Consider the following 10716-nt stretch of genomic DNA (forward strand, 5'->3'; position numbering starts at 1 on the left):
GTAAGTCAATTCCCTGCTCTGCACCTCAGTTTCCTCATCTGCAAAGTGGGAGTATTATTCCCTACCTCACAGGGTTTCTTTGAGGATGGCCTGAGGGAGTGTATGGAAAGCCCCCAGCTGAGAGCCTTTACACAATGTATGCTCAATGCCATGGCTACACAGAGTGTGAAGGTCAAGGGGACAGGGAGAAAGGGGGTCAAGAGGTCATCAAGGGCCCTCTCCACTGTGAGGCTCTCTGCTCTTTATCCTGAGGGACAAAGATAAAGGTTTCATCAGGGGCTTGACATGTTTTAAAAATTGCTTTATTGGAAAACAATTCACATACCACACAATTAGCCCATTTAAGTGTGTGAGTCACTTGGTTTTAATGTATCTACAGAGTTGTGTAACCATTGCCACGGTCCTTTTTACAACATTTTCATCACTGTAAAAAGACACCCACAAAGAAATGAGTTATTCTTCATTTCCGCCTAAAGCTCCCAGCCCCTGTTTACTTTCTGTTTCTATAGATTTGCCTGTTCTGGACATTTCATGTCAGTGGAATCAGCAGAGTATGTGACCTTTTGTGACTGGCTTCTCGCACTTAACATGCCGTCTTAAAAGTCCGTCCATGTGGTTAGCATGCATCAGTACTTTATTCCTTTTTATGTCCAAATAATATTCTATGGTATGTGTGCACCACGTGCATTCTTAGCCTCTGGATTGGTCTGAGATGTAATCCCGTAGATGACGGGTCATCTGGACATGGGAACATTCGCTCCCTAGTCCTTCAGAGGGTACCCAGAGGGTTATCTGGAGTCTGATGTGTACGCAGGCATTGGCGCAGGCCGGGAACGCTGAGACATTTAGGTTCCCAGGCCAGTTAAAACAAGAATGGAACCATTTCCTCATTCCTCAGCCTATTGGATCTTAGTCATTTAGCAGCTTAGCTATAGTGACTCCATTTTATTTCTTCACTCTATTCTTCCACATGTTTACTGAATTGCCTTGTTCCAGGTGCCATCCTAGGTATTATACAAGTAAGCAAAACAGATACTATCCTCACCTTTGCAGAGCTTCCATTCTGGTACCCTTTAAAAGACAACCTGGGAGTCACTGCGAAGGACTGGAGGGAGGGAGGCCATCCAACAAGCAGTGATGTCAGGGGGCCTTGGAGAGGCCGAGGGGGAGAGCCTCCCTGTCGTGGGGTGAGAGCTTCCCCAGAACTATCTGAGGAGCTGGCTGAGGTGTCCCCTTCCTGCCATGGCATAACACTGGCCCTGCCTGGGTCTGGCAGAGAGGGGGTTCGGAGGCCTGGGAGGGAGCCCCAAGTGACAGCAGGGAGGGCAGCACCTGCCTGCTCCTCCTTAGGGCTCGGCCTCTCCTGAGTGTGACAGAATCATTTTCCCTGCAATTTACAGAGACATGTCAAATCCCAGTGTCCTGAAGGAGCTTCAAGGGACAGGGGATAAACCTTCATGAAGGGCCTTCGCATGCCAGACCTGTGCTGGGCACGGTCTCTGCCCTTAGGAAGCTCGAGTCCCCAACGGACGAGGGTGTCCAGTGTTACGGAGGAGGAGGGAGAGGATGCTGGGGAGCTCACCTCAAGGTCCTGAGGAGGAACTGATACTTCCTGAGCAGTGAAGGAAGAAGGCGGGGTGGGCGGGCATCCGCAGATGACAAGCTCAGAGGAGGGGAGGCAGTCCTGGGGGGCGGGACTCAAGGCCAGCGCACCTGGGGGCCATGGGAGGATGCGGTCAGGCGACGAGGGTCCTTGCTGAAGAGCAGTGGGAGGCTCTGAGAGATTTTGGCAAGATGGGGGTTTTAAAAAGATCCTTGAGAAGGAGAGTGGATTCGAGCGGAACAAGGCTTAGGAGACCTGGAGAGGTGGGTGGAGTAGAGGGCTCGATGGGACATGGAGATGGAAGATGGCTGCGGGAAGTACCAGCGCTGGTACCCAGCCCTCCTCGGCCCTGGCTTGGGTGATGGGAGGGATGAAGTGCCGTTTAGTTACCTTGACTTATTTAAAGACACGCAGATGACTAAAAAGAAATGTAAACAGTAAGTGGCAGAAGGTGTAATGAATGGTTAAGAGCGAGCCTGGAGCCTCAGGGTCTGGATGTGAGTCCTGGCTCCGAAACCCCCCAGCTCTGTGACCCCACTTGTTCAACCCTCATGAGGAGGGTCACCGAAATACTTGACCTCACGGGAGGCTGTGAAGACTGAATGAGTCAATACACACGAAGGGCTCAGAACTGTGCCTGGGACTCCATTGCCACCGTCAGCATGGGGCCCATCCTGAGACCTGGCCAGAGATCTAAAGAGAGGGTCCCAGTACCAAGGACCTTTGGGGAAACCGCCAGGGTGTGAAAGCCACTGGCTTGTAATGGAGCACTCCAGGAGCCACAGCCCTGCACGTCTCCTTTGCCCTTTGAAGATAACAGCCTGTGGTTCGGCCCATCATCTTATCATCACCGGCTCCTAGAGATAGGGCTGCGGCGGTGCCCGGGCCATGGGCCTGCTGCCACCAACACCATCCTTTTTTCAAACTCCCTACCCTGTCCATAGAAGGAAGCATCTAGGGTCCCTATGAAGTGCCTGACACAAAAAACTTCAGGACCCTATAAAAAACCCCAGATCCTCACTGGGAGACCTGAGGGTGCTGTGGAGGAGAATGTGAGTAATGCTGTGGATCTCTCTGGAAAGCTGCCCATCCCGTCAAGTTCCTGGGTGGGAAGGAATGCTCCCTGGTAAGAACCCCAAAAGGCAAAGAATGGCTCGTGTGGACCCTGCCTGCGGGAAGGATGGACTCCTGAGTGACCTGTGCGTCTGCTCCTCCTGCCCCGCTGTGCTGTGGTTGTCTCGTCTAGGAACTGTTCCCTGGTTGGCCCCCCAGGATGACGTCACAGCCCTTGACCCCTGAGCGTGCCTCCCTCTCTCCACAGCCAGTATATTAAGGCCTGCAAGACAGGCAACATGGACCAGGCCCTGTCCCTGTGGTTCCTGCTGGGCTGGATTGGTGGAGACTCCTGCAACCTCATTGGCTCTTTCCTTGCTGACCAGCTGCCCCTGCAGGTGGGTCGGCCCCGGGCAGGGTGGGCTCCTAGGTCAGCCATGGCGGAGGCATTGGGGCAGCCAGCAGGAGAACCTTCTGTTCTTCTATCTTATGATGGCCGCATGCTGTAGACAGAGCCCTGTGCCCTGCCATGCAGTGTGACAATGAACTGGTCACTGCCCTATCTGGGACCTGCATTTCCCCATCTGCAAAATGATCACATCAAACCAGAGAATTGCTGGGGTCTTTCACCTCTGAGGTGCTGTGAGCCTGACTGAGCTCTTAGGGGCTGGAGGAGGTTAGTTTTCTCTTGGGAGGCCCAGGTGCCATCATTCTCCTGTGTGTGGGCGGAGCTGGGATTCACAATCAGGCATCCGTTGTCTTCCCGAGGGGACTGTCAAGTCTTAACTGTGCCTATATCAGGCCAGACCAGCGCCCTCACCAAACCTCTGAGTCCCATGTCCTGACAAGTGGAGCTAGCCACCATGTCATCCATCGGCCCAGACCAGACACTTTACCTACCTGATCTTTAGTTCTTCCAGGTAGGAACCGTGATTCCCCCTTTCCAGGTGAGGAAACAGACACTCAGGGTCATCCGGCTGGGATGTGAGAGTGCCACCCTGGTGCTAGGATGTGGTCCTCAGAGCCTGGGACTGCAGCCATCGCCTCGGGTCCCCTGCTTTTCTTGCAGACCTACACAGCAGTGTATTACGTCTTGGCAGACCTGGTGATGCTGTCGCTGTACTTTCATTACAAGTTTAAAAAACGTCCCTCTCTGTGTGAGTATGGTGGTCCCTCCATGTCAGGCACTCTAGGGGCAGCCAGAAGCTTGGGAGGAAGCAAGTGTCCCATTGCTGGGTGACAAACCACGAAAAGGCCCTTCCTCAGGCCTTATCTGAAAGCGTGAGCCCTGGTTGGCCAAGATCGAGGCCCGAGGGCAGTGAGCACATCTGGGCAGACCACAGGGGTTTCCGTCTCTTAAGTTCCCAGTCAACAAGCATGCCTTCAGCTTCACCACTGTCCCCAGCCCTGGACTCGGGGCTGGGAAATGAGCACAGGGCACACAGGGCACTGCCCTTGTGGATTCAGAAGGGGCAATGGCCAAGGTCAGATTCAAGGCCATATGTGACATGGCCTGAGGCATTGCTTTTGATAACCCCGCTCTGGACCCCACTACCCTCATGGTGTCACGTTTACAACCCCAGGGGAAGGATCCTGCTATTACACTCATTCTACAGATGAGGAATTAAAGCTCGAGAGCTTAGGTCATTTGCTCAAGGTCACACAGCCACCGAGGGGCAAGGTCATGACTCCTGCCACTCAGATACCTAACCTCGGCTTCCCTCCTGCCTCATGTCCAGTGTCTGCCCCCATCAATTCCGTGCTCTTGTTCACCTTGGGACTGGCATGTACCACCCCGCTGCTGAGCAGAGCTGGCTCTATGGCTGCCCCAGGGGAGGTCTTCCGGGGACGGAAGCTCCTGACTGTGGAGCCAGGCAATAAGGTGAGGTGTGGGTACATGATGGTAGGGTGGGGGGTGGGGGACTCACTCGTCCCAAGGGCCCTCCCCTGCATGGCCACCTGGGCAGGGGGATGTCCCTCCAGGTGAGAGCTTGGAGCCCGCACCCAGTACCGTCAGCGCTTACTGGAGACTGAGCAACCCCTTCTGCCCTCACAGCCCTTCACTCGGCAGGAAATCATTGGTTTTGTCATCGGCTCTGTCTCCAGCTTTCTGTACCTGTTCTCCCGGCTGCCTCAGATCCACACCAACGTGAGCCCTGAGTGGGGGTGGGCGGGGCCGAGTGGGAGAGGAGCCAGCCTGGCAGCTCGCGCCTCTGGGTTAAGGAGTAGCGTGGTGTGGGCAGGCATCTTTGTGCAGATCTGGGTCCACACTCACTGCTAGCTTGGGCAACTTCATCCAATTCTCCAAGCCTCAGTTTATGCCTCTGGAAAATGCTCATAATGATGCCATGTAGGGGTCCATGTGGCCTGTGTGTGTCTCAGGGAAGTAGGAGATCAGGTAAGAGCGAGGTCTGAGAGAAGAAGGGGGGGAATCGGGTGGTGGGGAGGGGCTTGCTGGGCACTGAGTCAGTGTGAGGCTGCAGAGCAGGGCATCATGGGGCCAGCAGGCATGGTGCAGCCACTGTCTCCTGTGGACCCGGGAGAGGTGGCGGGGGTGGGGATGAGGAGTCGGGCCCTGGAAGGGGCTGGTCCATGTGCCAGGCCCATGTTGGACACTGAGCACACACTGAGAACTCAGGACTACACACACAGTGTGACGGGGCAGACGGATACGTGGACAGTCACATTCCGGAGGGACAGGAACCCTGTGTGAGATCTGACCCCACCCCTCACCTCCAGTTCCTGCGGAAGTCCACCCAGGGGATCTCCTACTCGCTGTTCGCCTTGGTGATGCTGGGGAACACGCTGTACGGGCTGAGTGTGCTGCTCAAAAACCCCGAGGTAGGCCAGAGCGAGGGCAGCTACCTGCTGCACCACCTGCCCTGGCTCGTGGGCAGCCTGGGCGTGCTGCTGCTCGACGCCATCGTATCCTTCAGGGTGTTCAAGGCAGGCGGGGCGGGGTGGGTATGGCAGCCTCCACCTGCTCATGGCTTCTACATCCATCTGTCCATCCACTTATCCATCCATCCATCCATCCCTCCATCCACCCATCACCCATCCATCCATCAACCCACCCATACACTCATCCACCTACCTACCTATCCATCCACTGACACATCACCCATCCATCCATCCGTCCATCACCCATTCATCCATCCGTCCATCACCCATCCATCCATCCATCCATCACCCATCCATCCATCCATCCATCCCTCCATCCACCCATCACCCATCCATCCATCAACCCACCCATACACTCATCCACCTACCTACCTATCCATCCACTCACACATCACCCATCCATCCATCCGTCCATCACCCATCCATCCATCCGTCCATCACCCGTCCATCCATCACCTGTCCATCTTTCCATCCATCCATCCATCCATCCAAGAGCCACACCTCTTGTCTGCCATGTATTCTGCCCGGGCCCTGGACCCAGTAGTGAGAAAGAAGAGGATGGCCTTGCCTCAGGAAGCTTACAGCTCAGCGGGGAGGCAAACTGGACACCTGTAATTATAGATAATTAATTCATTGCAGTACCACCAAGTGCCACAGAGGAAAACTTCAAGAATATGTGACCAGGGGGGCTGTCCTAGTTTAAAGGCTCAGCAGAGGCCTCCATGGGTGCCATTTAAACTGTGCCCTGAAGGAAAAGTTAGGCAAAGACAAGGGAGGGCTGTTCCAGACTCAGCCTGTGCAAAGGCCCTGAGGACAGGGGAAAAAAACAGCCTATCCAGGCCAGAGGAATGACAGCTGGGAAGTGGAGATACATATGAGTGAGAATCAGAAAAACTCGGGTTCAAATTCTGGCTCCACTCCTTCATAGCTGTGCAACACAGGGCAAACCGTTAACCTCTCTGTGCTTCTGCACCTTCAATTGCACTGTGGAGTTAAGGGTCGCTGTCTCACCAAAATAATGGGGCAATTATATAAGATAAGGTGTCCGGAATCACTGTGCGCGTGACCCAGCACAATGAGTGCTCAGTAAATGTTTGCTAAAATGACGGTTGAGGCCATATTTGGATCTCATTTGGGAGAAAATAAACATGGCCTTTGTTTGAACCTTTGCTGAGTCCCTGCTGGGTGCAGTGAGAAAAAAAATTTAAGCTCTAGTGCATTCAGATCGATCGCCCCAGCCACTTGGTGAAACTCCCAGGACGGTGTCGGGTGAGACAAAGGCGAGACCTTGGGGCTGGAGTCAAGGGGTGCTGCCTGAGGGAGAGAGACCCCAGCTGGAAGAGGAAGCTAGCTAGCTAGCTAGGGCTTGAGGTGCCGGAAAGCATTCGTTCAGAGTGGAAGGTACAGCAAGAGCAGAGGCTGGAAGGTCTCGGCTGACCCTCCCCACCTGCCGGAGGGGCTGAGAGCGAGGGAAGAAGGCAGCAGCTCTTGAAGGAGCCACGGGCCCCCAGGGGCAGGCCCAGCCCAGTCTCTGCTCAGTGAGGCCTTGACTTCGGCCCTCCAGATCTCCATCCAGTTCCTGGTGTACAGGAACAGCTCCACCTCCTCAGAGCACCAGCCACTCCTCCCAGGCTGACCAGGACCCAGGCCAAGCCCAGATGACCAGGACCTCCAGACGCCACAGCAGGAAGGGAGAAGTGTGGGCAGTCACGGTGCTGCCGACCCTGGACCAGGCCACGGAAGAAGTCAGGGTGGAGGGCCTAGAACTCCCGGCCCAGCTGCCTGCCCGCACACCTCCAAAACCTCCTGGGCTGACTCTTCCAAAACCTCCTGGGCTGACTCTTCCAGAAGCCCTGACTGACTCTTCCAGTAGCAAGACGGCCCCTGGGGCCAGCCTCCCTCCCCGCCCACCACCACCACCACCTTGGGACTCACCCCCCCAGGGTCTGAGGCGGCGCCCCCTGGGAGCCTTGAGGGAGGGGCTGCAGCTGGGACCTCGTCCTTGGCTCACCTACCTCATCCTGCTGCTCACCTGCAGCCCAGTGTACCGGGGACTGTCCTGTTGGTTGCAGCCAGTCTAGTAAATGGTACCTCCCAGCAATGCCTGATCTGTTGCTCCTTCCCAAGGTGTTGGGGGTCTGAGCTGCAGTGGGTGGGGATCTGAGCTCCACCTTCCAGGGCCCAGGTGGGGACCTAAAGGGTCCGGCTGTGGGAGAGCTGAGCAAGAGGGGACCTGGTCTGCCAGCCCGCCTCCCAGGTGCTTTTGATTTCTTCACCCTGCTTCTGTGACAGGCTCCACACCTGGTGGCGAGGACACAGCGGTGAGAATGACACTCCAACAGGGTCCCTGCACCTTGGTGCTCAGGAAGCAGCAGAATGGTTAAGGTTCAGATCTTGGTTCTGCATCTTAGCTTCTCTGTGCCTCAGTTCCCTTACCTGTGAAATGCGATGGATGACTATTACCATGTCGTATATCCTTAGAAGATGGTGTCATTACTGAGGTGAGCCCCAAAGTCTGGCATGTAGTAAGAGCTCAATAAAGGTTAGCTTTGATCCTTTTTATTTGGAGGAGACAACCAGATCGCCCCGGAGGTCAGGGGGACCTTCCTGGAGGACGCAACATGGCAGAAGGATGGGCAGATCACTGGGGGAAAGATGGGGGGGGGGCTGCAGGCTGGAGGAAAAGAAGGTGCCAGAGCAGGTGGGAAGGGGGGGCAGGGCTCAGCCCTGAGCTCTAGTTCCTGCACCCCACCTCAGTTTGTCTCCCAGACCGCATTCTGAGTTCACTTTCCTGTTGGCTATGACCCTGTGGGTGCCTGCCGACAGAGGGGCCGGCTCCCCTCTGTGCTCTAGTCCCCACACCCCCCACTTCAGGTCCCCAGGTCCCAGAAGCCATCGGGATGGGCTGGTGCCAGGTGGGGCTGAGGGCTGGTCAGGAAGAGAAACTGCCTCAGCCTTTTTAATAGAATCCCTTTCCAGCACCAGAGAAAGCAAGGAGCTAGACAATGGGGCCACAGCCTCTGCTGGGAGGGGGCACCATGGCCCATTTTGGTGCCACAAAATGTGACCTGTAGCCCTCCATGCTCCGCCCCTGCTGTGCTGGAAGCCTGGGATGGAGGTGAACCAGCTCTGGTCCCTGCTCTCAAGGAGGGGAGGCATTGCCATGCCCGGTGGGAAGGGGTGAGAACAAAGTACGAAGTGCGGTAGCAATGAGCAGTCCCCGGAGACAAGCAGGGGCGGCTTCACGGAGGGGAGGCCCTGGAGCTGACTCTTGAAGGCAAAGGGAAGGGAGTGTGCAAAGGCCTAGACATGGGAGCCTGGCTGCTCCCAAGGTGGCGTTGCTTAAGAGCTTTGGAAGCCAGGCTGACGGGAGGACAGGATTGTGGGGGCAGGGCCAGTGCAGTGACTCCACTCACAGCAGGAGGCTGGGTTTGGCTGAGGGGGGAAAGAAGGAGGGAATTGGGGCTGGGGAGACCAGGGAGGGGGCACCTGAGGTTCAGGGGGGCAGTGAGGGCAAGGAGGGCCCGTCTCCCCCAGCCCTGTCCCGGGGCATGCCTGCAGAGAAGCCCTGTGAGTAACCTGGACGCAGCTGCCGTTTACTGAGCACTCTGTGTGTGGGGGTGTGTGTGTGTGGGGGGCTGAGCTGTGCACACTCATTCCTCGTTCCTCACAACCCCTTGAGGTGGATGCAGGTATGATGGCCATTTGACAGGCGGGAAAACAGGCTTTGAGGAATTAAGCAACTTGTCCAAGGTCGCTCAGGGAGGCCTGGCAGCTGAACCACATTAGGTGGCTCAGCTATAGGGGCCATCCCACACCTCGGGGCAGGGGAGTTGGGGGACCTCAGAGTACCCTTCCTGGGTCCAGGGGCCCAGCCTCATCCTCACCCTGGGGAGCGGCCGAACCCTGCTGGGCTCAGGCTCCCTATCCACCATCCTGAGCAGCACCGTCCTCAAGCCTCTGGTCTGTCCCAGGGGATGGCGCCCGAGGACCCAGCTGACTGGCCCACGCCCGGTTCAGGCGCCTTTGCCAGCCGGCTGCCTGGCTCCGCCCAGGGCTGACGTGGCTCGATGCGAGTTACCTGGGGCCAGAATGGCAGCATGAACCCCTGACCTAGAGCTGGGTGGGGAAGAAAGATGAAACACCGCAGCCCCTGCCTGATGGGGGTGACATCACCCCCTCCTCCTGGAAATCCCCAGTCTGGTGGGGTGACGGCTCTGGCTTCTCAGGACCGCCCAGTCAGCTGAGAGCTACGGTTCCTCCTCAGGGAGCCCGCCTGATGGAGGACATGCTTGTGGCGGTTACATAGGATGGGCTTGCAGGCTCACGGGCCAGCACCTGGCACGTGGTGAGAGCCTGCTAAACAAATGGCTGCAGTAGTGAGTCCTCCCCAGGTTTCTCCCAAGAGCAGCAAGGCCAGTGTGGTGGCTTCAAACGCACTAACTGGGCCCTGCTTGCAGGCAGGTGAGGCCCCCGAGGTGAGAGGTTCCCAGGTGGATTTCCTTTCTCCCCACACACCTTGTGCTCCTTGCCACAGGCAAGGGGTGGTAGGGTCCTCATCGCTAGGTGTGGTCTAAGGGGATGAGAGCCCCTTCGATCCTTCTTCCTGCCTGAAGTGTGGGCTCAGCAGAGTTCTGCATTGAGTTTCAGGCCCAGGCTCGCGCCACTTGGCCGGCCCCACATAATGTTTTATTCATCATTTGTTTTATGGCTCTCAAATAATTTTTAAATTGTTGTAAGGGACAGGATTGGCTCTTCTGTCTCAAAAGTTTGCCCTGGTGTAGTCTATTCATTCTCTGGAGCATTCATTGAGCACTTATTCCAAACTGAAAAGTTGCACAAAAAATGTAGCAACTGTAATGAGAGTGTATGTCTATGAAACATTTTAAAAGGCACAGAAAATAACTAAGAAAATTAAAATAAAACCTTAAAACTATGGTTCCACATTTAAGTATATTTCAGGAACTTAATTTCTTTAAATTGAGTTTATGTAAAATGTATTCTCAATTTCTGTCTTTTTAAAAAGCTAATTGAGGGCCGGCCGAGTGGCGCGTTAGTTAAGAACTGGCTTGGGACGCCAGAGGGCCCCGGTTCAGATCCCACATATGAGGGCCAGTGACATTGCCCTCTACAGCTAAGATGCTGAACAACAGCTCAAC

At 55.8% G+C, this 10716-nt stretch overlaps 1 protein-coding gene across 5 annotated transcripts in view; it reads left to right on the top strand.

Moving 5' to 3' along the window:
* SLC66A1 (solute carrier family 66 member 1) overlaps positions 1–8110 on the top strand; it is an 11406-nt gene extending 3296 nt beyond the window's left edge. The window contains exons 2-9 of one of the 5 annotated variants that reach the window (XM_019666745.1): positions 2548–2655; positions 2925–3054; positions 3568–3603; positions 3726–3813; positions 4396–4538; positions 4713–4805; positions 5396–5581; positions 7122–8110. In XM_019666745.1, coding sequence (XP_019522290.1) covers positions 2956–3054; positions 3568–3603; positions 3726–3813; positions 4396–4538; positions 4713–4805; positions 5396–5581; positions 7122–7193 — 717 coding nt within the window. In that variant the 5' untranslated portion in view covers positions 2548–2655; positions 2925–2955 and the 3' untranslated portion in view covers positions 7194–8110. Of the gene's footprint in view, positions 1–2547; positions 2656–2924; positions 3055–3229; positions 3333–3567; positions 3814–4395; positions 4539–4712; positions 4806–5395; positions 5582–7121 lie in introns of those variants that run through there. The other 4 variants (XM_019666742.1, XM_019666744.1, XM_019666746.1 and 1 more) reach the window with 4 other exon arrangements.
* The last annotated feature ends 2606 nt before the right edge of the window (positions 8111–10716 follow it).

This window comes from Hipposideros armiger, unplaced genomic scaffold (genome assembly GCF_001890085.2).
Source record: "Hipposideros armiger isolate ML-2016 unplaced genomic scaffold, ASM189008v1 scaffold_477, whole genome shotgun sequence".
Lineage (NCBI taxonomy): Eukaryota > Metazoa > Chordata > Mammalia > Chiroptera > Hipposideridae > Hipposideros > Hipposideros armiger.